The 27575-nt window shown below is 45.3% G+C and overlaps 1 protein-coding gene across 4 annotated transcripts in view; it reads left to right on the top strand.

The window, feature by feature from the left end:
• The window catches only part of KCNH1 (potassium voltage-gated channel subfamily H member 1), a 417868-nt gene that overhangs the window by 180717 nt on the left and 209576 nt on the right, over positions 1-27575 (top strand). For all 4 annotated transcript variants that reach the window (XM_082464235.1, XM_082464234.1, XM_082464237.1 and 1 more), the window contains one exon: positions 3718-4147. In XM_082464235.1, the coding sequence (XP_082320361.1) occupies positions 3718-4147 (430 nt within the window). The remainder of the gene's footprint in view (positions 1-3717; positions 4148-27575) is intronic.

Here is a 27575-nt window from a genome sequence, read left to right as displayed (position 1 = left end):
TGGTGAAGGGCATCATTCTGCTGCTGGATTTTTGCTACATAAGGGAGACCGAAGTCTTAGTTCAAAGAAATGTCTTTATGCCGTTTGCTTGTTTGCTTTTTAATAGAAGTAGGAAAAGTTTAATGGAAATCTCCTTTCCTACACCTTGGAATCACTTTGAAATAGGAGTTTTGAGGTTTTGAATGTACAGCTTCTGTAATATGTTTCAGTTCCCTTTGGAGATAAAAGTTCATGAGCATTTGGAGAAGATGCAGAGCTCCTCCAGTCCACCTCCCACATTGTCTAGACAAGGGAACTAAGAGGTAGCTGCATTGTCCACATTCACATAGGAAGTTAGCGGCTTACCTGGGCGTCAGACCCCATTTGACAGATTTCTACACTGGTATTCCTGCCCCTACCACAGTGCTATTCCCTAGAGAACTACTATTCAGAGAATAGGCCTGTCCCGGTGGGACTGGAAGGAGGAGGCTTGACCAGGTGAAATCAGGCTTCTTCTGGCTCTGAGATTCTTTGATTGACTGTGATTAAGTACATTGTGTCTGATTGTATCCCTGGCCTGAGAGAAGTGATGTAGCCTTCCAAGAATTTGTAACTTTCCTGAGAAAACAGAATCTCAATTCTTTATTCTTCTCAGCTGTTTCTTTATTTTTATCTTAAAAACTATTTTTTTGTAATTGTAAAGTAAATATGTATAAGCGTAACAAAAATATATACAAATATAACAAAAATTGCCTGTAATTTCATAACTTGACAGTGCAGCAATAACCACTGTTAATGTTTTATATGTTTTTCCGTGTGTGTTTCCTGTTTTTCAACACATAAATATTTGTATATGTATGCACAATATAATTAGAGTGAAATATACAATATGAAATAAATATGCAACTCTTAAAATATTTCATTACTTAATATGAAATTTTACACAACCCTTAATATTATTTTATTTATTTATTTATTTATTAGCATCTTTATTGGAGTATAATTGCTTTACAATGGTGTGTTAGTTTCTGCTTTATAACAAAGTGAATCAGTTATACATATACATATATCCCCATATCTCTTCCCTCTTGCATCTCCCTCCCTCCCACCCTCCCTATCCCACCCCTCTAGGTGGTCACAAAGCACCGAGCTGATCTCCCTGTGCTATGCGGCTGCTTCCCACTAGCTACCTATTTTATGTTTAGTAGTGTATAAATGTCCATGCCACTCTCTCACTTTGTCCCAGCTTACCCTTCCCCCTCTCCATATCCTCAAGTCCATTCTCCAGTAGGTCTGCATCTTTATTCCCGTCTTGCCCCTAGGTTCTTCATGCCCATTTTTTTTTTTTTTTTTAGATTCCATATATATGTGTTAGCATATGGTATTTGTTTTTCTCTTTCTGACTTACTTCACTCTGTATGACAGTCTCTAGGTCCTTCCACCTCACTACAAATACCTCAGTTTCGTTCCTTTTTATGACTGAGTAATATTCCATTGTATATATGTGCCACATCTTCTTTATCCATTCATCTGTCGATGGACATTTAGGTTGCTTCCATGTCCTGGCTATTGTAAATAGAGCTGCAATGAACATTTTGGTACATGACTCTTTTTGAATTATGGTTTTCTCAGGGTATATGCCCAGTAGTGGGATTGCTGGGTCGTATGGTAGTTCTATTTTTAGTTTTTTAAGGAACCTCCATACTGTTCTCCATAGTGGCTGTATCAATTTACATTCCCACCAACAGTGCAAGAGGGTTCCCTTTTCTCCACACCCTCTCCAGCATTTATTGTTTGTAGATTTTTTGATGATGGACATTCTGACTGGTGTGAGATGATATCTCGTTGTAGTTTTGATTTGCATTTCTCTAATGATTAATGATGTTGAGCATTCTTTCATGTGTCTGTTGGCAATCTGTATATCTTCTTTGGAGAAATGTCTATTTAGGTCTTCTGCCCATTTTTGGATTGGGTTGTTTGTTTTTCTGATATTGAGCTGCATGAGCTGCTTGTAAATTTTGGAGATGAATCCTTTGTCAGTTGCTTCATTTGCAAATATTTTCTCCCATTCTGATGGTTGTCTTTTGGTCTTGTTTATGGTTTCCTTTGCTGTGCAAAAGCTTTTAAGTTACATTAGGTCCCATTTGTCTATTTGTGTTTTTATTTCCATTTCTCTAGGAGCTGGGTCAAAAAGGATCTTGCTGTGATTTATGTCATAGAGTGTTCTTCCTATGTTTTCCTCTAAGAGTTTGATAGTGTCTGGCCTTACACTTAGGTCTTTAATCCATTTTGAGTTTATTTTTGTGTATGGTGTTAGGGAGTATTCTAATTTCATTCTTTTACACGTAGCTGTCCAGTTTTCCCAGCACCACTTATTTAAGAGGCTGTCTTTTCTCCATTGTATAGTCTTGCCTCCTTTATCAAAGATAAGGTGACCATAGGTGTGTGGGTTTATCTCTGGACTTTCTATCCTGTTCCACTGATCTATATTTCTGTTTCTGTGCCAGTACCATACTGTCTTGATTACTGTAGCTTTGTAGTATAGTCTGAAGTCAGGGAGCCTGATTCCTCCAGCTCCGTTTTTCTTTCTCAAGACTGCTTTGGCTATTCGGGGCCTTTTGTGTTTCCATACACAGTGTAAAATTTTTTCTTCTAGTTCTGTGAAAAATGCCATTGGTAGTTTGATAGGTATTGCATTGAATCTGTAGATTGCTTTGGGTAGTAGAGTCATTTTCACAGTGTTGATTCTTCCAATCCAAGAACATGGTATATCTCTCCATCTATTTGTATCATCTTTAATTTCTTTCATCAGTGTCTTATAATTTTCTGCATACTGGTCTTTTGTCTCCTTAGGTAGGTTTATTCCTAGATATTTTATTCTTTGTGTTGCAATGGTAAATGGGAGTGTTTTCTTAATTTCTCTTTCAGATTTTTCATCATTAGTGTATAGGAATGCAAGAGATTTCTGTGCATTAATTTTGTATCCTGCTACTTTACCAAATTCATTGATTAGCTCTAGTAATTTTCTGTTCACATCTTTAGGATTCTCTATTTATAGTATCATGTCATCTGCAAACAGTGACAGCTTTACTTCTTCTTTTCCAGTTTGGATTCCTTTTATTTCTTTTTCTTCTCTGATTGCTGTGGCTAAAACTTCCAAAACTATGTTGAATAATAGTGGTGAGAGTGGGCAACCTTGTCTTGTTCCTGATCTTAGTAGAAATGGTTTCAGTTTTTCACCATTGAGGACGATGTTGGCTGTGGGTTTGTCATATATGGCCTTTATTATGTTGAGGAAAGTTCCCTCTATGCCTACTTTCTGGAGGGCTTAATATTATTTTAAAATGAGTAATGATATGGAAAAATGCTCATATGTATTTGTATACTTATACAGAATATAATTAGAATAAAATTCCAGTTTTATTTGTCTTATTTTTTTATTTGCTTTTTAAAGGAAGTAAAAAACAAAAAAAAAGCTAATGGAAATCTCCCTTCCATATACCTTGGAAAAACTTCCTATTATATTGTGCATAAGTATACAAATATATACAATAAGTATACAATATATATGGAGCATTTCTCCATATTATGACTTACTTTGAAACAATGTTTTAAAGGTTGCCTTATATTGCATCTCAGGGAATACACTGTGCTGAAGGACCAGCCCTGGTGAGTGGAGGGAAGGAGTTGTTAGTATCTTTGTTTCTTGGCCTTGACCCTGTGCTCCTCTTCTTCCAGGGCATCAGCAGCCTGTTCAGCTCTCTGAAGGTTGTCCGGCTGCTCCGTCTGGGGCGAGTGGCCCGGAAGCTGGACCACTACATTGAATATGGGGCAGCTGTGCTGGTCCTGCTGGTGTGTGTGTTCGGGCTGGCTGCTCACTGGATGGCCTGCATTTGGTACAGCATCGGGGACTATGAGATCTTCGACGAGGACACCAAGACCATCCGCAACAACAGCTGGCTCTACCAGCTGGCGATGGACATTGGCACCCCTTACCAGTTTAATGGGTCCGGCTCAGGGAAATGGGAAGGGGGTCCCAGCAAGAATTCCGTGTACATCTCCTCGTTGTATTTCACCATGACCAGCCTCACCAGTGTGGGCTTTGGGAACATCGCCCCATCCACAGACATCGAGAAGATCTTTGCAGTGGCCATCATGATGATTGGCTGTAAGTATGACAGTGGCTGGCGCAAGGGGCAGGGAGTGTTATGTTTGTCCATCCTTTCTGTTAGCTGGAAATAGGACAGTGGCTACAGTGCCAGCAGGATCAGGGTGGTATAGCTTAAAATAAGGGAGAGATTTTTTTTTTTAAAGGCTAGCTTTATAGTTTTCCTGATAATTTAAGCAGTGCATGTTTACTGCAAAGAAATTTAGAAAGTACAAAAGAGCACAAAGTAGAAAATAATGACCAACCATACATAATTCTACTTCTTAGAGATAACTGCTATCACCTTTTGGTGTTGCAGATTATTGTCTATCCATAGCTGAACACACAGAAACAGATTTTTATAGTTAAAATGAGATCATGCTATATATCTTGGTAAACTCCTTGTTCATAGAGCAGTGAATTGTGGAAGTCTTTCCATGTCAATTTAAAGATAGCTCTAGATCTGCACAGTCCAATATGGTACTAGAAAAAGAAAGTATGAGAACAAAATCTGAAATATCTCATTAATAATCTTTTGTATTGATTATACAGTAATATTTTTGTTAGAGTGTGTTAAATAAAATATTCTAATACAATAGTTTCATATATCTTTTTGCTTTTTTTAATGTGGCTCCTAGGAAAATTTTAAATCTTATTTCTGTTGGACAGTGCTTATCTAGATCAGCATTTTTGATGTCTGCTTGATGATTGAGAAATTTTCTAAATCCAAAAGAAAAAAAAAAAAAAACCTATGGGAAAGAAAAAAGTCTCTTGTTCAGTTGAGAAGTAATGGGTTTTTGGATTAACTTGACTGGACTGAAAAACAGAAACAACCCTAGTTCTTGAGGAGGGTACAGTTGGTCCTCTGTATGCATGGATTCTGCATCCTCAGATGTAACCAACCAGGGATTGAAAATATTAAAAAGAAAATTCCAGAAAGTTCCAAAAACGTGAATTTGTGGCATGCCGGCAACTGTTTGCATAGCATTTACATTGTATTTACAACTATTTACATAGCATTTACATTGCATTAGGTATTAAAAGTAATCTAGAGATCATTTAAAGTCTATGGGACGATGTGTATAGGTTATATGCAAATACTATGCCATTTTATATAAGGGACTTAACTATCCGTGGGTTTTGGTATCTGCAAACCTATTCGTCCTGGAACCAATTGCCTGTGGACAGAGGGATGGCTGTACTTAATTTTCAAACACTCAACCATTGACCATTGTGTCGCTGTTGCTATTGCCACGTCTGGAAACAGCCTTGGGCTGGAAACAACAATGAACTCCCCTCACTAAAGGGAGACTTAGGGAGTCCTGACTAGACCTAACTGGACTGGGGAAAGCACATGAACTTGAGTGGGTTGGACTCACTGTGAACCTGCCAGATGCGCCCTGTCGGTGCTTCCATGACACGCTGTGACGTGGGAGAGGACGGCCCTGTGCAGCATCAGTTTGGACGGTAGTCAGCTCACGCGCAGGCAGGAACCCCTCTGCTTGATGTATTCCTTCGGGTGGGGTTGACGCCTTCTTACACCAACCACGGAATTCTAAGGCCAGGGAAACTGAGGCTTCAGTCGGTCTTGCTTTGTCCAACCCATCTGCGATCCAGTGTCCCCTTCTGCAAGTGGATTTTGTTACCACCGAGTGTCCCATTTGCTGCCTTGCCGCCTCCTTTTTTGCAATTACCTCGCCAGGTCTGATGCCATCTTTTCCTAAAAGCACCCTCTGCCAGGCCCAGAGCTTGCCTCAATGTGTCTAAGGCATAATTGATTTGTGGGAAGTGTGTGCCGTGGAGCTTTTGGGTCTGCTCTTTTCTTTAAAATGGGTTTTAATAGAGATGACTGCCTGACCATGGGAAGCAGCATTAAGTATCTGTGGGTGGCTAATTGCTTTAGCTTAATTAGAACTTGAGGTGCTTTCTCATGTCATGTAAAAGGATTTAAGACCTTTGCTTTTCTAGAACTATTTCAGCCTTAACATCTCCAGTTTTCTAGGCTGTGCTTGCAGCATTTTGTGAGCCTTGGGGCAGCAGTAAACAACCAGATGCACCGTGCTCGGGGCACAATTTCTGTCTCTTGGAGGGCAAGATGAGATGCTCTGTCAATCGAAATACTTCAGTATATGCATTACAGAAAATTTACTATGGGTGGTCAGTTAGGAAATGGGCTCCATTTCATGAGCTCCCCAAAGGCTTTCAAATATGAGGAGACTTCCTTGCAGCTTTTTACCTGGAAGAAAAGAAAAGAAAGAAAACAGCTCTGGTGGCATATGAGGATAAGCTGTTTTTCCAAAACCATTCTCCTCTGGAGAGCATAATTTCCTGGCTATAGTCTCTAAGGAAAACCCAAACAATTATTATCATCTCTTTTCTCTCCCACCTTCTCAGAGCTTTGTGATGTTTCCATTTCTTTTTTTTTAAAAAGTGTAATACGCAGGCAGTCACCTCTGCATTATGCAGCAAACTATGATATTTAGGTAGGCAAGTCAGCTTAATAGTCGCCCCATTTCCTGATCACTTGCTATTTGCCAGGTGCTGTGATAAGTACTCTACATACAACTACTGTTCGCAACAACTCTATGCCTTAGAGATTATTAAGTCCATCTTACAAGGAAATGGAAGCTCAGAGAAGTTAACTGCTTTCCCCAGAATACAGGGCTGGTAAGCAGGGCAGACAGGATTCACGTCCAGAACTCCCTGAATTACAAGCCCGGCTCTCCCCACGGTGCCCACCTGTGGTGGCATGGGCTGAGAACACAGAGTCCAGCAGCCTGCCCTCACTGGCACACTCACACTTTGAAAATTCTCTCCATAAATTTGAACAAACTGGCAGTTTCTGCAGTGGAAAGTGTTTGTACTCTTGCCTATTGTTGTTGTTTTAAGAACAAGATTACGGTACAGACTCAGGGGACCAGGTGCTTCAGAAACCAACCATTTTTTCAGCAACCTGTCACTTATAGTTACAGCTCTTCCCCTTTCCGTGTGACATCTGACAAATTCTGGTGCTAACAACAGAGTTATTGCACTCTGTGTAATGTGGTGGTAATTATCCTTGTAAACTCACATTCCGAACAACCTTTGTTCAGGACAGCTGCTGATGTCTTATTAGACTTACGGGGCTCTCTTTTATCTTGCTTTGCCTGTATGCACATGTGCATGCTTGCATCCTTACTGCATGGTTCACGGGATTGGATAACCCCAGAAGTAGGATCTCGGGCAACAGAGAGCACTGACCGCAGCCTGCATTTATGCCAAGGGGTCAGTGCCTCTCCCTCCCCGTCCCCCCGGCAGTCAGGCCAGCATTCCTCAAGGAGAGTAGAGAGACACAAAGCCAATGGACTTTGAAGTACTGGTAACATTGTGATTTTCTCCTCTTTGCATTGAATTTTACATGCATTGGTAATAGTATTTCTTGACTATTCTGTTGCCCTGTATTAACCATATTATAGATTATCCAGAAGCCTCTGTTGCTTCTCCTCTCTGTGCTCTGTTACTGAATATCTTATTATAACTTGGCTAATTCCCCAGAGGATGCCAGGAAGCTGGAAAACTAAATATTTTCAAGCTTGCCCACCTTTCTCAGTTCTGATTTTAAAAAAAGAAAACTGCAATAGGAAGAGGTGAAGACTTGGCTAAAATGAGCATTTGTGATCATCTCTGGGTGTAGATGATCTATGGTGTCTCCAAATGCCTGGTTGTATGTCTGACTTCCACTCTGGGGTCTTGACCTGGGTCGGGGGCAAGCCAGCCCTGCCCTGATCCTCCTGCCGTCTTCGCGCGGGTCTTTGGTGATCTCCAGCAAGGGCTCACCCTGAGGTGTGATGGGTGGGTTCCCTCTTTTGCACATCTGGTCCTCCTGTGTGTTGGTGATGCTGAGAGAAACACAGGGCCACTCTGGCCCTCAGTGTGTCACCTGGGAGAGGATGCCCCCACTCAGCAGGCACGTACTGAGTGCCTCCCTTGATGGGCTCTGAGGATCGGAGACTGTACCTGTGGGCGTCACTGCCGGGAGTCAGTGGTCTAGTGGTGGTAGGGGCTGTGAGTATGACAGAGATGGCGGCCCTGCTGCCCACCAGCCAGTAACTAAGGCCTGGAGGCGGAGCCTCCCCTGTGGGCTGAGCCTTGCCGGGGCCTTTGAGGGACCCCCTCCAAGGGGGAGGGATTGCTGGGGGTGGGCGAGAGTCCCTTTAGCTGGGGGTATCCATCTCAGGTTAGGGATATGACCCTGTCTGGGGGATACTCTCCAGGGAGAATTTGATGGTGAAGTGACAGTTCCCATTTTCTTAATATGGGCTTTGTGCTTTTCCTGTTCTCTCCTCATAATGTCATTGCTGTCATCCTGTCATTATAATTAAGCCACATTCGTTTCCTTTCTCTCTGATAATGGCAGGGGGTCTAGACATCATACTCCTATTCCAGACACTCTCCACCCCCCAGCACTGCACGACACCTGTCTCTTTGAATTTTTGTTTTTCCTCCCCCATCTCAGCTCCTTAAATCCAGAGCAGAATGTCAGTGCTGAAGGGACCCTTGTGAGTATCTATTTAGTCCACAGCAGCCCCTCCTAGTTCTTCTGCTGGGCCAGATCTCATCCTGATCTGCGCTTCGGTCAACTTCCCCTACTCCCTCCCCCAGGTGGGGGGCTGGGAGCTCGGGCTCAGCCCTAGGGTTTCCTTGTATCACCTCCTTTCTTGGAGGGAAGGGACACGAGTAACCTGCACCCTGCACCTTTGACCCTACCACCTCACCCCCATGCAGTATGCCTTGTGGCCCCCTTTCAGCTTAGATTATTATTTGCAAGCTTTTCCCTGGCTCCTTCAGGATTTTGTTTAAACATTCTTATTTCTTTTCATTCACCTTTGCTGAATATGCCTTTTTGCATTCTATGCCAATATACTGGTTTTTCCAAAATGACTGGGCGCATCTCCCTGGAGGCTGTAAAGATACTCTTAGGAGACTTCAAACACATCACAGACTCTTAATAACTATGTATGGTCTTGTTGAATCCAAACAATTGAGAAGGTTCTGGAGTTTTAGAAGTGGTATTCAGTGATACTGGCAAAACATCTTTATTAGTTAGGATACAGGTTCTGTTACTGGACAGAGACACAGTAATAGTAGCATCAACAGAGTTTATGTTTCCTAAAAGCTTAGGGCTGGTCTGGCTGCTCTGCAGTCACCAGAGGCCAGGTTTCTCTGCTGTCTTAAATACATGACTTCCATATTGGGATCCCATATGGCCGTTCCAGCTTTGGCCGTATGTTCTTTTTCCAGAAAACAGAAAGAAGGGGAAGGGGAAGGCTGGCTGAACTCTTTCCTTTTGAGAGCAAGACTAGGAAGTTGTGCATATTGCCTTTGTTCATATCACATTGGCTGGCACTTGGTAACCTGGCCACACACCTAGCTGCAAAGGAGGCTGGGAAATGTAGTCTTCTTCTGGGTGGTCATGTATCCAGGTAGGAAAACAGTAATATAGACAAGGAGAACAGTTAGTGAGGGGTGACCAGCAGTGTGTGTCTACCCCAGCTTTTCTCCCTCTCCTCATCTCCCCTCAGTTGATACCAGCAAACATTAGCCCTCCGTGACAGGCAGGCCCTGTTGGAGCTTCATCCCTGAATTGTTATTTGAGAGAGTTGGCTTCAAGTCCTAGATCTGCTCTCTGCTTTAGGTTGTACCCTCTCATTTCATGTGGATTAGGGGTAAGGAGCTCTCCTGACCATCTCACCTAGTTGAAGTGACAACTAAATGAGATAATGACGTAGGATAGCTCTTTGAAAAGTTGAAAATCTACATTCAGGTGTTGTGATTTTACTGTTGTTAATAGCGATTATTTCTTGCTCATCTCAGTTAATTTTTTTGCTTCCTGTTCTTAGAAAAAAAATAATGATTGCTTCTCCCTTCTCAGGAGCATGGGAATGCTGTTTAATTTCATTTTGGGTTTATGTTTATTTTGGGAAATGGGGCAGTGTCCAGAATGCTATGGCAGAAATAACTATTCATTTCTCATTTATTCTTAGAGTTTTTTTCCTAGCCAGCAAATCAGCTTATTTTTCTTTAGAACATGATTTTTTAAAAACTTCTGTTTGCCATTCTGCATTTCAGGTGGGTCTCCCCATCTTTAACACAACCTCAGGCTACTTTCTGTCCTCTGCATCCCTGCCACCTCTCCTCCAGAAGACCGTCTCTGGTTACTCCCTCCTGCTTCTTCATTGTCTCCATACTTTTAAGGCTGAAGGACCCTGCTTTGGGTTTACTTACTTGCACTTAGAGTCACACTGCTCTGTAAATATTCTTATGACTTCATAGTTATCTTTCTTGTCTCAAGTGTATTTCTGACTGGCTCTTGTGAAACTCTAGGCTCCCAGAGGGCAGGACCTGTGGGTCTCCCTGCCCTTCCACTTCTCCTTTGTGCCTGGACACATACTGTTGGAATGTGGGGAAGAGCACAGGCTTTAGAACTGGCCAGTTCTTTAGAACTCTACTTTGTAAAAAAAAAAATTTTTTTTTAATTGAAGTATAGTTGATTTACAATGTACCAGTCTCCGTTGTATAGCAAAGTGACTCAGTTGTACACATACATACATTCTTTTTCTATTTTCTCTTCCATTATGGTTTAGTCACAGGATATTCAGTATAGTTCCCTGGGCTAAACATTAGGACCTTGTTGTTTATCCACTCTATATGTAATAGTTTGCATCTACCAACCCTAAACTTCCAGTCCATCCCTCTCCCTCCCCCTCTTCCCCCTTGGCAACCACAAGTCTGTTCTCTATGTCTGAATTTGTTTCTGTTTTGTAGATAGGTTCATTTGTGTCATATTTTAGATTCCACACATAAGTGATAGCATATGATATTTGTCTTTCTCTTTCTGACTTACTTCACTTAGTATGATAATCTCTAATTGCATAGAACTCTACTCTTGATTAATGCTTTGAACCTTGGCAGTTTCCTCCACTGAAAATGGAGATGCCAGCCCCTCCCTGATCACATTTTCAGGCTGAAAAAATGAAATGATGCCATGTACCTAGCACAGTGCTTCACACATGGGGTGTTCAAACAATGGTAGTTCTCTCCCTGGCCGCCCCCCCCCCACCCCCGGTTCCCTGTCTTGTACTACATTTCTAGGACTCATCAAAGTATGATGCTTCTCAGTCATTTGTTAGCCCTTTGGGTGTGCTCTACTTTACACAGATTTGAAGTTGCATAAAATATCAGGTGCACTGCAGTGTTTAATGTACAGGCCATTAAAGTGTGTATATCTGGATGTGAGGTTCCCTAGATACAAAGCGTCTCTAAAAAAAAAAAAAAAAAAAAAAATTGGCCTGACCGCAGAGCACGTTAGGGGAAGCTCTTAAAGGAGGAGAAAGTCATTTGTGTGGTCGGGAAGCATCACTTCCCAGACCTGACTGGCAGGATTTTCACTGGGTGGGAAATGGTACCAAATGGAGTGATAGTGCTCTCCCTGGAGGAGAGAAGGGACTAGAAACACTCATGCGCTGAGCACCAAGGTATGCCGATGCCATGCTGGGAACTCTACTCAACAACCTCATACGTGGGCTTTATCATTCCTGTTTTGCAGGTAAGAAAACTGAGGTTCAGAAACGCAAAGTAACTTATCTGAGGTCACAGCGTAAGAGGTGGCTGAACTGGGTTTTGAACCCAGTTTTATCTGACATCAGAGTTTCACTTTGTTGCTTCCCTTGCTGATTTACGTTGGAATGTTGGGTAGGGGAAAGTGTTCTCTTCAGTGTGTGTGTTGTTGGGGGCAGGGAAAAGAGTTAGAGAAGAGGGCTGTGGAAGGATTGCAGAGAGGGCGCGCTTTCCCTGGAAGCCTTGTCTGTTATTTTAAATGATAATTATGGTGACAAAAATATCTGACTGTGTGTTGTGGGAAGACACTGGATTACTTGTTTGTAGGTAACTGGATTACTGCACTGGGCAGAAGCGTTTACAACAATAGTCTTAGATGTTAGGTAATTCTGACTGTGGGAAGCCAACTGGATGAGGGGTATTGTCTCTGACCTTGTGGATACCCATGTCACTTGCAAAATCCTCTTTCTCTTTTCAAATGTAATTTTCATCCAAGTGGGAGCTATCCTGTGGAGATGTTGCTGTAGTCAAGTCTTTTGTTTCTATGTCTATTGTCTCCTTTGAAATTCTCAATACTCCATGGGACAGGTAGTATTCTCTGGTTTTTTTGGATAAGGAAATTGTGGAGTAACTTGCCAAAGGTCACACAGCTAGTTAGAAGCAAAGCTGGGCTCCAGCCCGTGTCATCACTCCCAGCTCAGTGCTTTCCCTGCACTTCCAGATCACCATGGTAGCAGTTGGTGCTGGTAGCCATGGATCACAGGTTATGCCAGTGGACTGTGGCACCTGGTTCCTTTGTGGGATGTCCTCAGAGCTTGATGAGAAGAGGTGAAGGTGGATGAAGGGTGGTTCACCTCCATTCTATTTTCAGCAAGGAACTTGACTAATCAAGTTGCGCACCTCTTCAGCTGCTTTTTATCCAGCCTTTACTGTGGCTCTCAAATGCAAGGCTGACAACTACAGACAGCTAGGGCGAAATCATACAGGAGAAAATCATGTTCCTTTCCTTCTTTACAATTGGTGAGGAGAGGAAAGCCCACCAGGGAAATGTTTTCTAAAAAATACATGAATAAGTATGGTCCCTAAGAAGGCAAACATTAGATTTACCTGCCAATTCCCCAGAACCTCAATCAATCAAGTCTGAGTGCCTCTTTATTTGGTTAACAAACATTTTTGGAGTGTCTGCCATGTGCCAGGCATCGTGAGTACTGAGGATGGAGCGCTGAATGAGAGAGATGTAAGCTCTGCCCTCATGGTGCTTATGGTCTCCTGCGGGGGACCAGATCAGTAAATAAGAAATGGCTGTGACGTGAGATGAGTCTCTACTAAGGAAAGGACAGGTTGTTATGGAAATATGTGCAGGGGCCCCTCACACAGTCAGGGGTCAAGGAGCGGGGTCAGGGAGTATAGACCCCATTTATTTGGGAAGAGCTCTGGGCCTGGCCCTTCCCAAGATCTTTCTCATTGCATCATTTTTGCAGATGTCTCCCCAGTCAGACTTCAGTGCCTGGGGTCGGGGGCCGTGTGGGCCATTACCTGGTCCACAGTGGGCTCAGTAAATATTGAATGGATGTAGTAAAGGAGTTAAAATAAGACATCATCCCTTCCTCGATTTGCTTGCAATCTAGTTTGGGAAATACTAATGTGAACAGGAGAAACCATGTGAAGCTGGAAAGCAGTGAATGTTCGTGAAATAAGTGGAGCCAATTTGTGCTTTCAGATTTCTGGGAGACCGTGATCATTTCTATAAAGTGGAGGTAAAGAGTGGCATTAAGGAGATTTTACTTGGCCAGTGAATAATGGGTAGGATTTGGGTGACGTACAGGTGGAGAGGCAAGCATAGCACTAATAATGATGTTAGTGAGCATATGCTATGTGTAGGACACTTTATACATATTCTTCATTAAGTCTCCTGACACTGCTATGTCACAGGTGTTATCATTCCAGTATTACAGGTGAGGGAACTGAGGCTCGAAGCATTCAATTATCTTCCCCTGGGTCAACCTTATTATGACTGGTAGAGTCAGAATTGAAACCTAGATTTCCAATCCCAAGCTCGTTGTCTGTCCACCAGTCTGCACTGCCACCCATGACCATGGCCGTGCAGCAGAAGGCTGCAGGGAAAGCAGCGCCATCCCTTCCTGCCAAGTAGGACAGTGGGAAGAGAGGAAGGTAGGAAGGAAGGAAAGAAGGAAGGACGTGCTGATCTGAGAGGGGCTGAGTGTCCGCCGTGTGCCTCCTGGCTTGTCAGCCTTTTAGAGTCCCTGCTGCAGGAAGCTAGTGCTTGGTGACCACCTCCGACAGCCCATCACATGCCAAGAGACAGGGATTGCAACAAGTAGCAGTAAGGCTAAGCTGCTGGAGTATTTGAACACCAGATCTCAATCTTTTAGTCTGTCATTTAGAAAAAAAATCACTGGCTTGCAGATTTTATTTTTTTACTTGGAGGATACCACCAGTGAATTCTGCATTCTATCACTCTGTTAGACTGAAGGTGCCGCAGCCACGGTATTGGTCAGCTTGTCTCCATCAAAGACCGCCCCATTTTCCTGGACAGCTCCCTTTTGAATTGATGCTACCAGAGAGGAGACTAGATAAGGAGGATGGTTTCTGAAAGCTAATCTTCCCTGCCATCAAAACCTGTCAAGCTGCACGTGCAAAAGACATTAGGTCAGGAGCATAATTTTAATTTCTGAAATCATTATGACAGAGGCAGTCCATGGGACCAAAAGAGATCAGCATGGGTACGAATCCTTGGTTCCACAACTTAATAGTCAAGTGAACAAGGTACTTAATTCCTGAGCCCGTTTCTTCATTTGTAAAATGGGGATGATGCACGTTCACTGGCATAAATGAAAGTAAAGGGTCTTCCCTCTCAGAATGTTTCCGACTGGTGCTCAGCCTGGAGCCATAGATGGCAGGTTGCTTGATGGTGATGCCATTCTCCCAGCACCTTTAGTCTGCATGTTTTGCTTAACAGTTCAGCCAGGGACATTGGCTGGGGTTTTAGAGGTGAAGGAGGAGTTGTGTTCAAAGGTGGTAATGGAATTAGGGTAGCACAATGCTTTGCATACGGAAGAGCTTGACAGTGGTTTGTTGGTGGAACTAGACGTCAAGACAGAAATCTTCTGGTGAGGATGCTGCAAAATGAGGGGCTGTCAGGGCCGACTCCATAAATCCTCACCTGAGAGTGACTTTGCAAACTTGAAAAATGTTTCCACTTTCACTTTTCCCCATTGTGGTCCTCTGTGCGTGTGTGAGAGAGAATAATTTTAGTTCTTTTCAGCTAGAGGTCTGGCTCTGAATCATAGCTACATGGTGATAAAAACCCACTGTCACCGCAAGAAAGCTTGGCAAGGAGAGAGGTCTTGGTAGGAAGTGCAAAATCAGAGCAGGAGGCTGAGAAAGAAAATCATATCTGTGAAAAACTGCCAGTGAGTTCTGTAGAGCTGCAGTGCCCTACTTGTAGCACTAACCCCGTGCAGCAGGGTGACCCTTTGTTCCTCCTTAGGGATGGGAAGAAGGGCTGGGCTGGGCTGGAATGGGGGTGGCAAAGCTAGAGCAGGGGAGGGGGATCCCTCTTCCTGATCATAACTGCAGAACTGAGGGCCAGGCCCCCTTCTCCGAGTTCCCTGGGTTAGGGATGAGGGAAACAGAATGCACCCATTGGAGAAACAACAAAAACTCTAAAGGGTCCCTGCAAAGCAAGGCACAAATGCACAGCTTAACCGAGAACAGCAGGCTGACTGCAGCTCTGCAGAGACAGCACAAAGCAAGGGGAGCTCTCGGGCCACGAGACTACCTGTCAGGCCTGGCCTTGCCACAAAGCAAGCGGAAAGGCAGGGAAGAAGCAGAAGCCACAGGTTCTCCTCTGGCAGTCTTTTTGATTCCATCCCTCCTGGGAAACTCAGGTGTTTAATTACACTGGCTGAGCTCACAGGCAGACACTGGAGGCCTTGGCTGGAACCCAGCATCTTAACACGTAGACAGGAGGCAGATTTCTGAGCACACAGTGGAATGTGTGATCTGGGCCTTTGGTCTTTGCTTCTCTCCCTCCCTCCCTCCCTCCCTCCCTCACTTCCACAGATATTTATTAACCCCCTACTGTGTGCCAACCACTTAGAAATGGTGAAGACATATGGATAATCAGCCATCCTTTTTCTGTGATAATTAACCAGATCTCCAGTTATCTCGTGGGTACTTAAAGAATTTTGGAATTGAGAAGGACCTCAGGTGTCATCAAGGTCACCTACCGGTTAGATCCTTGAATCTCTTGCCTAAAGTTTGAATGCCCCCAGGATGGGGCCATTCCACTTCCAGATAAGCTCAAGGGTGAGAATTTCCCTCTTATATAAAGCTAAAATTCCCTCCCTGTGGATTTCACCCCTTGTTCTTGGCTCTTTACTCCTGGGACTTTGTGGGAGAAATCTAGCTTTTCTTTTACACAACAGTGCTTCAAACATTGGAGAACTATTATGTCTGCCTTGAGGCTTCACCTCTTCAAGACGGATAAAACCAACTTCTTCTCTGTGGTTCTGAGAACTTTCTCCATCTAGATAATAATGATTTTTTGTGTCTCTCTTATGAGGACTAAACTCCGTTGTCTGCCTATAGTGTGACTAGAGCAGAACTGAGCGGGACCATTGCTTTCCTCATGTGAAACCACATTTATAGATTGAAAGAGCATCAGAACTAGAAGGGGTCTTAGAGACCATCTGTTCTAACAGCGTCATCATGCAGCTGAAAAGGTGAGGCCCAGAGAGAGGAGGTGACTCAACTAGTTAGTGGCAGAGCGAGAAAAGGACTTAAGTCTCCAAAACTCCCAATCCTCCAAGGTTTGAGCACTTTCCATCACGCCTCACCGCATCTCAACATCTCTTTAGCCTGCTCTTATTTCAAATTTGTAGTTTTGACTACTACATGATACTGTTAATTAAAATTCACTGGCACCAGCTAGAAGTCCTAAGTTATTCCATAGGTTCTACTGTGAACTACGTTTCTACCATCTTCTGCTTTTCTAGTTGGCTTTTTGGGGCCAAGTCCATGATCTGACATTTATCCAAATGTGTCTCCCCATTTTCCTTGGCTGCACAAATCTGGTGATATAGTCGTGGGACAACGTCACTGTAGTAGGAACAAAACAACGATTTCTTTTTCTATCCCTTTTCAGCAAGATCATTAGAACCTAGCTTATGGTTTAAGAGGTATGAATGATGTCTCATCACTCAGGAGTGACTGTAGATGCCTTCTGCTTCCACCTGGTACGTAGTATCCATTTTCCTTCCTTGGTCACTCTTGTCACTTACGACATGGTTCCCCAGTTGCGACCTCCACCCCGCTGAGCTGTGGATCTTTTTCTCTGCCAAAGCACTGATGTTATTCATTCCATGTCACCAGCAATGACATGCAGGAGCTCTGGACTTTGCTCCAGTGCGAGTGAAATGCTCTCCTCCCACCTGTGCTAAACTCTGGCACCAAGACAGAACAGGATCACATTATGTTGCCAGTAGTAGAACACTTTCATTTGTCTTGCTTTAAAAAAATTTTTTCTTTTAATTCCGGTTTCTTTTCTTAAACCCTGACTTGGATGCTCTTAGTTTGGGATAGAAGACACCGTGCATGCTGTCCTCTCTCTCTCTCCTGCTTTCTCACAGAATCTCACCTTATCCCGAGTTCCTAGACAAAGCTTGTGCTTGGCAAGCATCTCTATATGGAGAAACCACATTTCTACCATTCTTTGCTTTTACTATTGGCTTTTTGGACCCAACTCCATGACTACCAGTAGGGTGAACCCTTCCCCACTGGGGTACAACTTCTTGACGCTATAGGAGGGCCTTTGTTCCCTGACTACTTGGAGGTCTTAACCCTGGAAAGCACCGTTAGTTCCCTGCACTGCTCTCATCTGAGCGGCTCCTGGAGCCTTGCATGTAAATTCCAGCCTTTATGCTCCTGTGTGCTTGGATGCAGCTTTGACCAAATTACAATTTTAGATTTATTTTTGATTATTTGATTGTCAGATATATGATTTGCAAATATTTTCTTTCATTCTGTGGGTTGCCTTTGCATCTTCTTGTTGGTGTCCTTTGCACAAAGTTTTTAATTTATGAAGTCCAGTTTTTCTCATTTTTTTCTTTTGCTGCTTGTGCTTTTGCCATGTTTAAGGATGGTGATCTTTAATCTACCCATTATTGGTAGATTATGGTTACTATGGTTATTACCTCATCCATGAATTTGATTTACATGTCATCAATCTGAGGGTGTTCTGAGCCATTTAATTATTCCTTCACATTCTATTGTGTAATAGTAGTACATACTCTGGTAACACTCCCTCCTCCCACTACTTCTGAAATTTACAGGGAAGCTTCCTAAATCTATCAGAGAATCAGAGTGAATGTGCCAAAAGTGCTGAATTGATAGCAAGACACAGCTCATAAATTCACAACTTTATTATGGATAGGATACTTGGAAACACTGCTTTGTGAATTTCACCCACTGAATGTCTCTTTTTCCCATTGGTAAAAGGAGACCTGGGAAATGGTTATGAAAATATCTTAATTTTTCTGGGATACTGCTGAAAGCTGGAACCGAGATGGTCACTGGGTGGAATGACAATCAGCATTGCTCTCCAGGGGAGGCTCCCGAGTGTTACCTGAGTCTGGGAGGGGGCACGTGGTGTTGAACAGGGCTATCTGACCCAGCAGCATCTTGTCATCAGGTCCCCTGGCACCAGGTCTGCCACGATGCTCTGGCAGCCAAAGCTGGCTGCTGCTCGCCCCGCCCCGTATTCAATCACAGACCCCCCTCCTCACCATCAGCTTGGCCCTGGAGACTTGGCTGTTTCTAATTCCCAGGTGTGGAAGCTGAGCACGAGGCCTGGGGCAGGGAGGGGACTAGTATGAGGTCACATGCTGACCTTTCCACAGCTGGCCCAGCTGAAAATAGCACCTGGGAGGGACTTCCATCTCCAGGAGTTCAGACCTGACTGTGCCTCTCTCGCCCGCATTGCCCCTTTAGCCAGCTGCACCCCTGGGACGCTGAAACCAGCTGAGACAGAGAAATTGAGAGGAGTGTGCAGGTGAGGCTTGATTTGAGGGAAGTAAATGTTTACACTGGAGTTAGTGGATTTGATTCAGGGAGAATGAAAATAGGAATTCTAGTTCCCCACATTGATACACTGCTTTGCAGTAAACAGAGTGTATTGTATACATTATGCCACCTAATCCTCGTAGTAACACAGTTGAGAAAGTGAGGCTCGGAGTGGCTTACCGACTTTCTCCCATGGCACAGCTACTGAGTGGAAGAACCAGAGCTTACATCGAAGTGTTCCGAGGTGTCCCCTGGGCACCCCACAGCTGCCCCTTTGGGAACCCCACTGAGACCAAGGAGCAGCTGGGCCAGTTCCACCTTGTTCTTTTTTCACTGAGATGAAAGACGTGAGCCTCACAAAGAGCTCTCTTGCTCGAAACTCTCAGTGTGAACTGTTTATTATTAGCAATAGTCTGAGTTCACTGGCCTCAGGGCCACATGTCAGGAACTGAAGGCCGATTGACCGTAGAGGAGGACCAGTGCTCTGCTTTGGGGAGGGGTCTGTGTTGGCTACTTGCACCGTGGTCAATATAAGGGAGGACAATTGACCACAAGCCTCCAGTGCTCTGTGTCTGGAAGCTCAGTACCAGGATGTCTTGATTTTCTATGTTTAGATCAGTCAGGATAATGACATTGCTGACGATGATATTAAGAGCTGTTCAGCTTTACTGAACACTTACTATAGACCAGGGTTTCTTAACTCCTAATGACTCATTTAAACCTCACAATGCTATGAGATGGGACTATTATCATCATTCCCATTTTACAGATATGAAAATAGAGGCACAGAAAGGTGGTAAGTCGTTTGCCTCAAATCAGCTGGGAAGTGGAGGAGCTGGGATTCACAGACTCCAACTGCAGGTACTCAGACCTACCCTGTGCCAGATTCTGGAGGTACAGGCAGCTTTCAGGGTGTGGCTCTTTCTTCCCTCTGTGCTGACTCTTTGCCCCTGCTTCTGCCTCTCTAAGGGGCTGAAGGTGTGAGGAGTCGTGAGGGAGGGCAAAGTGATGGAGACCCTCTGATGAAAATAGGCAGTAGAGATGTTCTTCTTTTCTCCTTGCGTTACCTTAACTGCTCACTCTCCGTGTGCCTTTGGGAAGTTTCCAAAGCCAAGGGTTATCTTCTGAGCTTCAGTTTCCTCATCTGCAAAATGGAGATGATAATGTCTACTTGGCAGGGTGGTTGTGAGGTGTAGATGTAATGTCTGTGAAATCCCTGAGAGGGGGCTTGACACAGAGTCAGTACCAAATAAAGAGGGCTGGAGTTAATAATCACTGTTATTATTCCTCTTCCTCCTCCTCTCTGTCCCCAACCCAGGTAGAGGTGTGGGTATTGCCTAGTGAGCAAAAAGTTGTCTGACCCCAGGTCACTTTCAAAAAGGGTACAGAGGCCCATGAACTGAGAGAAGGTGTCCTGCCCCCATGCACCCTGGCTCCAGAGCCTTCTCCTCGTGTTGTGAAATGGCAGGCATTATTCACTTATTCATACCATTGACCTTTGAGATAAATAACAGTGCCCCAAAGAGAATTTCTCCATATTTTCCACTGAGTTTATCAACCCTCCCTCCCCAGCTATGAGTCCGGTAAAGATGGAGCCCTTGCATGGTGGGGATGGGGAGAGGGGAGGCCTGGGGAGAGAGGGTTGTGGGACCAGCAGGGACAGAGCCTGAGAAGGATTCTGTCTTGCACTGCGTGGGGGCTTCTGCGAGGTCCCCACTTTGCAGGGCTTATGACTCAGCTGCTGCTTTCCCCCTTTAATCAGGCTTCTTGCAAAGCAGTTATCTCATTATTTAAATAACCTCCAGTTGAATGTTCTCACGTTCATAACTTAATGACCTTAATTATGCATATGAGTGAGAAAAGTACTTGACATGGCTTCGCCGTTGCCTGCTACATTCCCAGGTTCCTTAGAGGCCGCGAGTTGGGCTTCTAGGTGCACGTTTCCAGGTACGTAAAGCGATCACAGAACAAGAGACCTACTGGAGGGCTCCAGGCCTTTCCATGCTGACAGCAGCTCACTATCCTCAGGCTGGGCATCTTGGCTGGCTGTCTCCCTCATATGGGTGGAGATGAGGAGAGACAAACGTTGGTGAAGGGCCCACTTCAATGTCTGCCCCCAAGGAGCAGTTCTCCTTTTCCGTGCCTCTATGATTTACCACCTGGAGACAGGAAAGTAAGCCCCATCTCCCCCTTCATGAGAGAGGCAGATACTTGGGGTAAATTTGAGATTTACTCTGTAATTTAGTTCAGAACTTTCCAGAGAGAACTTCAGTGGGAAAAACCTCAAGGGTTGACTTGCGTATGTTACTCTAAACAGGAGGTAAACAGGGCCTTAATCTCTTGGTTATGGCATTCCATTTTTTTCTAAACTACTATTGAATGCCTACTGTGTGCAGAGACACAAATACCTAGGTATTTCCAGGTAACCACATAGACCTTTCTTTACTCTCAGCCTGCATATCAATGACAATTTTTGCTATTTGCTGCTGTAATGACATATATACTGCAGCTACCGTCTGTGCTTAGAGTGGGTGGTGGGAATATTGCTGAGCTATTCAAGGAAAGACAAATCCTTTTGCCTAATTGTGCTCTGGAGGCTTGACATCGTCCTGGGGCGCTATCAGCCCTTCCTGAATCTTCCCAGAGAGATTGCCGATTTTACTGCCTATGATTGACAAGGATATTTTATTCATTTGATTGCTCAATCAAAAGATTGAGCAGCTAGAGGCTGAGAATAAATAAAACAATAAATAAAGTTGCAAAGAGATGACAGTAGAAGGGGAACAATTTAAATGCAGGTGAGAAGTCCTATGATTAGAGTTCTAAGGGAAGACATGGGTAGAGATTACCTAAACCAGTCTTAGGGCCGAAGGAACAATGGATGTTTACTGTGGCCTGAAGGCCAACTAGACTCAGCTGGGTGAAAAAAAAAAAGAGAGATGGGAGGGCGTGGAGGCCATCCAAAGAAGAGAGAGCATTTGAAGAGAATGAAATGAGTTCACATAGCTGAAATGTAGGAGGAGAGCAGCTAGCAAGCATCAAGGCTCCAGCAGAAAGTTGGGGTTAATTTTAAAGGGCCTTAAGTGCTAAAGAGCTTGCACTTTAGACTGAGGGCGGGAGGGACTATCCAAAGATGTTCACCGGGGAATTTTACCACCGGAGAATGGATTGGAGGGCAACAAGACCAGAGGCAGAAATGACAGGATGTTTTTGTATTATTTCAGTGGAGAAATGTGGGTGATGTGAGCTAAGGCAGTGGTAATGTGGAAGGAGGGAGATGGAGGGATTCCAAAACTATTAAGGAGCTGGGCAGTTCTTGGCCATGTCCCTGCCTGTGGCTGGGGACAGAGCGTGCCTCTGCACTGCTACTTGCTCTGGGCTTCCTTCCCAGCCAGGCAGGTAGATGCGACATTTTCACAATGCCCAAAAGCCACTTGCAGCCATATGGAGGGTCTGTGGGCGGCCGGGCAGCGACAGTGGGGAACAGCCGGCTGGCTGGCAGCGATGATGGGTGAGCACGGCTCCTGAAGCCAAAACTTCCCTCTCGGCATCCCTCCCCCCACCGCCACCGTGTGCAAAGGCCCGGGGGTCACCCGGGGGCGGAGAGACACCGTGGTCAACAGCACAGCAGCATCTTTATTTGTCCTTTTTCCGGCAGTGCCCTTTGCTTGAGCTCCTCTGGGGCAAAACTGAAGAAATACTCTGTCTTTACGGGATTATTTTATTAAAGGAACAATCGGTCCGATCCTAAGACTCACTCCCCAGCCCCTCACCACGTGTGGATCTTGCCCCGCCTGGTGAGGCCCAAACTGGTTCCTGTGCTCGTGGTTGATGTTTCCAAAGGGTCTGTTTGTCACAGTCTCCCCGGGGCCCCCCACCCCTCTGGGCCACCCACGTGTGCACCTTGGAAGGTGCCCAGCACCCTTGGGGAGGCCAGCCCTCAGCACTGGCTGAGAGGTGGCAGTGGGTGGAAAAGGGAAGGCTCACCTCTGTCCTCCAAATGCCTGGGGTTGGGAGGTCTAAATGCTTAGATGTATGCTCTTCTGAGATCACTGCCCATTTGCTTTTCTTATTTGGGGCCCTAGGACTTTGCTGCAAGGTCGCAGGTCCTGGGGTCCAGGCTTATCCACACTTGTATTCCTCACCCACCGTGGCCCCTCCTCCTGCCTGTGGGAACGACCACACGCATAACCTGTTGTGTCCCCAGGTGTTGCATTCCTTCCTTCTGGCTTTTTGCCTTGCTTTCTCACTGCTCTCTCGCATTCTCCTCTTCCTAAGCGAGTCTGGGCCTTCGGTGTTTCCCCGGCAGCTTCGCTGGGTTGTGAAGGAGAGATTCTCGCTCCCTCCTCAGCCAGGTTTTGGGCCTGTGCTTTGCTCAGAGCTGAAGGCGGTGCCGGGGTAGTTGGCTGTGAGCTCAAAGACCCTCGGGGGTCGTAGCCTCTCACCTGGGGCCTGTCCCAGCGGCATCCAGATCCCAGCCTCTGAAACCAGGCAGGGCCCTGACCCTTTGTTAGTTGTGGAAGAAACTGCTTCGGGAAGAAGACCCCCTCCTTCCTGATCTCCTACATCCAACGCAGGGCTGGCTTCTGCCGACGTGGATAGAAGCACGGGGGAAGCAGTCTTTCTAAAACTCCTCATCTGCCCCTCCCACCCTACCCCATGCCAGCCCTGATTACCCAAACTGGCTTCCTTGAAGTTACTAGGAATAGAAGGGATTGTCTCTTCTAGGGTGAAGAGAAGGGGCGATGGAGTGGGGCCTGTGTGTCGCTACGCCTGTTAAGCTCAGCAGCTGTGGTGACAGGCCTTTGCAGCACTTCAAGGTCCAGGAACCCACAGTGAGAAGGGCCAGTTAGAGCTGTTACTCTGGCTTCGGCTGTGTCCACGCTGCAGCAGGCGCCCTCTGGCCTGACCGTGAACTCCTAGACGGTGGAAACAGCAGCTCCGGAAGGCCTGGTGTGGCTCCCTGACCCTCCGGCTGCAAACAATCTACTCTCTGCCTTCCTCTGTGTTTCTTCTTTGCAGGACCTCGTTGGTGTTTGTCTTGGAGTTGGTTCTACCCCGATGCATAGGAAGTCACATGGCTCCCTTCTCTCCGTAGATCGGGCTGCGGGGAGAAGACCCTGGCCCCGGGGACTTTGTTGCCTTTCTCTGTGTGTACACCGAGCCATTGGTGCCGTCAGTAGGGGCGACACAGGAACCTTGCGTAATCGCCCCGTGATGTGCTCCTCTGAACTATAGTTGTATTGTAGTATCATTTTGTCTTTACCTGGCAACATTGTTTCCAAGCCTCTAAGCATCACTCAGGTTTTAAAAGCCACACGGAGAGCTGTGTGTGTGGACGGTACTTTCCTTTATCCTTCGTTCATCACATGAATGTGCGGAGTTCTGAGTTCCAGGGCTGGGCCAGGCTGTGGCGATCCCGGTGTTGAATCACTCTGAGGCCACCCTCAAGGAGCTTATCATCTGGTGGTTATTGTTGAGAGTTATTTAACTCTCAGTCAAAGTGGGTGTGATAAATGCTGTAAAAAGGTCTCTGGAGAAAGGGCTACAAGAGTTTGGAGAATGAGAAATGACTTTCCGGAAGAAATAGCTCTTGTGGCTACGAGAGCAGGCCTGTGAGGACACCGCGTTAATGGCAGGGAGCTTCTCAGAGGTTTGGCATTATCGTTACCGGGGAAGCAGGGATTTAGTCGTGCACCATGCCGTGTTGGATGTGGGTGCTGAAGAAGGCTCTGTATAATTTGGGTGTGGGGACGTCTATCCATCTGGATGTACCCTGGATCTTAAGCAGCCAGAAGGGCTAGAGTCAGGGGTCCCGCCTGCTTGGGAAGACCTCATTTAGTGGGCTTAGAAGACATTTAAACAAAACAACCAGCAAATATGGGTAGCTCACAGCCAAGGAATGCCAGTTTGTAGGACAAGTGGGTCCAGGAGGCCTGGGCTGCAGTGATACAATGTGTGAAGCTGGGTAGAAGAGGCAGGGAAAGGCCTCTTATTTTCTCATTTTGAGAAGAAGAAGTGACATTCAGAGGTCAGGGATTCCAAGTCATAGGAGATGGGGTCCTGGCCCCAAGTAGCTCATCATCCAAGTGACTGTTATCCCCTCACATAAGACACACGCATGGGGCAACAGGCACTGTATGAAACTGTTCTTCACCATCTCGGGGTCAGCAGGGTTGACCCGAACCTGCAAAGCCACTCTTCCTCCTGATTTTCTTAATTCTCTTAATAGCAGCACCATACCCCCAGATACCAAGCCCCTACCTCAGTCCCTGGCCTTTCCCCTCCCTTCCGGTGTCACTCCTCCCTGGAAAGCCTGTAGAGTCACCTCCACAAGAACTCAGCGTCCACCCACTCTGCTGGCTCTCATTACCACACCCCAATCCTGACCCCATCATGGAAATACTGCAAGAGCCTCCTGATTTGATCCCCACTTCTTGCTTTCCCCTCTTCCACCCATCCTGCACGTGGTCACCCAACTCAACCACCCTCTGCCATGTGGAGGTTGAATCAGAGGATGCGGGTGGAATGAGGCAGAGTCCTGAAAGGAGGGTAGTGTAGTTGTCTGGGTGAGAGCCTGGTGGGCTCTGACGATGGCAGTGGAGACGGAGGGAAGTGAGAAGGGCCTGGATAGATTTTCAAGGTGGAACGAATAGGACCGGGTGATGGATTGTCTGAGAAAGGGTTGGGGCTCGGGTTTTGAGACTAGTGGTTGGCTGGTTTGATGGAGGTGAGCTGGGTGTGGAAGTCGGGGTGGGAGCCCTGCTAAGAGGTAGATCGTGAGCTTGGGTTAAATATGTTGAGTTTGAGCTCTCCAAGAGATGTGAATAGAGAATTGACTTATGGGGCTGGGGCTAAGGAGAGCGGTTTGGCCCAGAGATAGAGATCTGGGAGCCACTGGCACATAGGTTCCCAGTTAGATCAGGCCATTAATAGCGTACGTACTGTTATATACAGCTTCCCTACTAAAAGCCTTGAAGGCAGTGTGCATGTTTTATTTTTGCTCAGGTAGCGTGAGCTGTGCATGACTGTAACAGGGTATGAAGCTGGCCTCTTTCTATCTGGCTAGGTTGAGGAGGAGGGTGGGAATAATGGAGAACAAAGAACCATCTGCAGTTAAAAAAAAAAAAAAAGAGCCCATCAGTGAGGGAATTCTGCTGTTCCTTTAATCAACGGCTATGACAATGACCATGGCCCTTCTGTTAGCCCCATGTAGAGGCGACTTGTGTGAGCCATCCACACCATCTCCTCTCTCCATCGTGACCTTGGCCCAGTGTTTGCACACCACAGCGAGGAGTGTGGCTAATTGCATCAACCCACCTTGGTACCACCCACCGGCCTGGTTATGGTTCCTGCTTCCTCCCAGAGTCCTATTACAGAAACCCTCTATGCAGAGCAAACATGCCCAAGTGCTTCACACCTCCCACGGCCTTCCCTAGCCCACCAGGCCTCACAAAACATATTTGTCCTTTCAAACGAAACGGTAATCTTGGCTTCTCTAGCGTCAGTAGTCCAGAGATGGCTCTGGCTGAAAAATAAAGAAACGAAGGAATTTTAAAGTGCGTTTCTGCTCAGACTAACTGTCTAAACAGCCCCAGCTAGGATCTGACAGGAGCCCAGAGAGGGCTTGTGCCACATGAGCTCTTGTTCTCCCATCATTGGTACATCAATGGGGACTGTTCTGAGCAAACTCGATTCCCATCCAGACGTCGCTGTATTTTTGAACTGCTTTATATTTGTGTAATTATCTGTTTAAGATCTGTCCTCCCCTCTGTAAGCTCCTTAAAGGGAAGGAAAAAAGTCTGTCTTGTTTACTGCTGAATTCCCTGGGCACAGGGCAGTGCCTGGCAGGCAACAGGAGCTTAGGGTTAAAGAATTATACTTATTTACTACCCTTTTATCCTGAAGTTTCCTCCTTCATGGTGGATCTTATCTATTTCTACTATTATGGGTTTGTTTTTTTTTAAAAATCGAACTTTAACATGTATGACTTTGCAGTATTGATTTTTTTAAGAGCAGGATAGTGGTTAACAGACTGGGCCTTAGCATTTGGCAGACCTGGGCTTGAATCCTGTTCCGCTCACCTGATACCTGTGTGACCGTGGGCAAGCTCCTCAACCTCTCTGTACCTCATTTTCCTCATCTGCAAAATGGGGACAAGTTTCTTACCTTAAAGTCTTGTTGCAAAGATCAAATGAGATTACAAGTATAAACCGCCTAGTACAGGACCTGGCCCACCAGTTAGTGGTAGTGGTATGTTACAAATCTGTTCTCTATGGCTATGAGTCTGTTTCTGTTTCGTAGATAAGTTCATTTGTGTCATATTTTAGATTCTACATATAAGTGATACGGTATTTGCCTTTCTCTTTCTGACTTACTTCATTTAGCATGATAATCTCTAGGTCTGTCCATGTTGCTGCAAATGGCATTATTTCATTCTTTTTTTACAGCTGAGTAGTATTCCATTGTATATAGGTACCACATCTTCTTTATTCATCTGTTGATGGACATTTAGGTTGTTTCCATGTCTTGGCTATTGTAAATAGTGCTGCAATGAACATATTTATTTATTTATTTTATTGGATTATAGTTGCTTTACACTGCTGTGTCAGTTTCTGCTGTACAGCAAAGTGAATCAGCCATACATATACATATATCCCCTCTTTTTTGGATTTCCTTCCCATTTAGGTCACCACAGAGCACCAGGTAGAGTTCCCTGTGCTATACAGTAGGTTCTCATTAGTTATCTATTTTATACATAGTATCA

Source organism: Balaenoptera physalus (genome assembly GCF_965194825.1).
Source record: "Balaenoptera physalus genome assembly, chromosome: 1".
Classification (NCBI taxonomy): Eukaryota; Metazoa; Chordata; class Mammalia; order Artiodactyla; family Balaenopteridae; genus Balaenoptera; species Balaenoptera physalus.
This window is presented reverse-complemented; position numbering and strand designations above follow the sequence as displayed.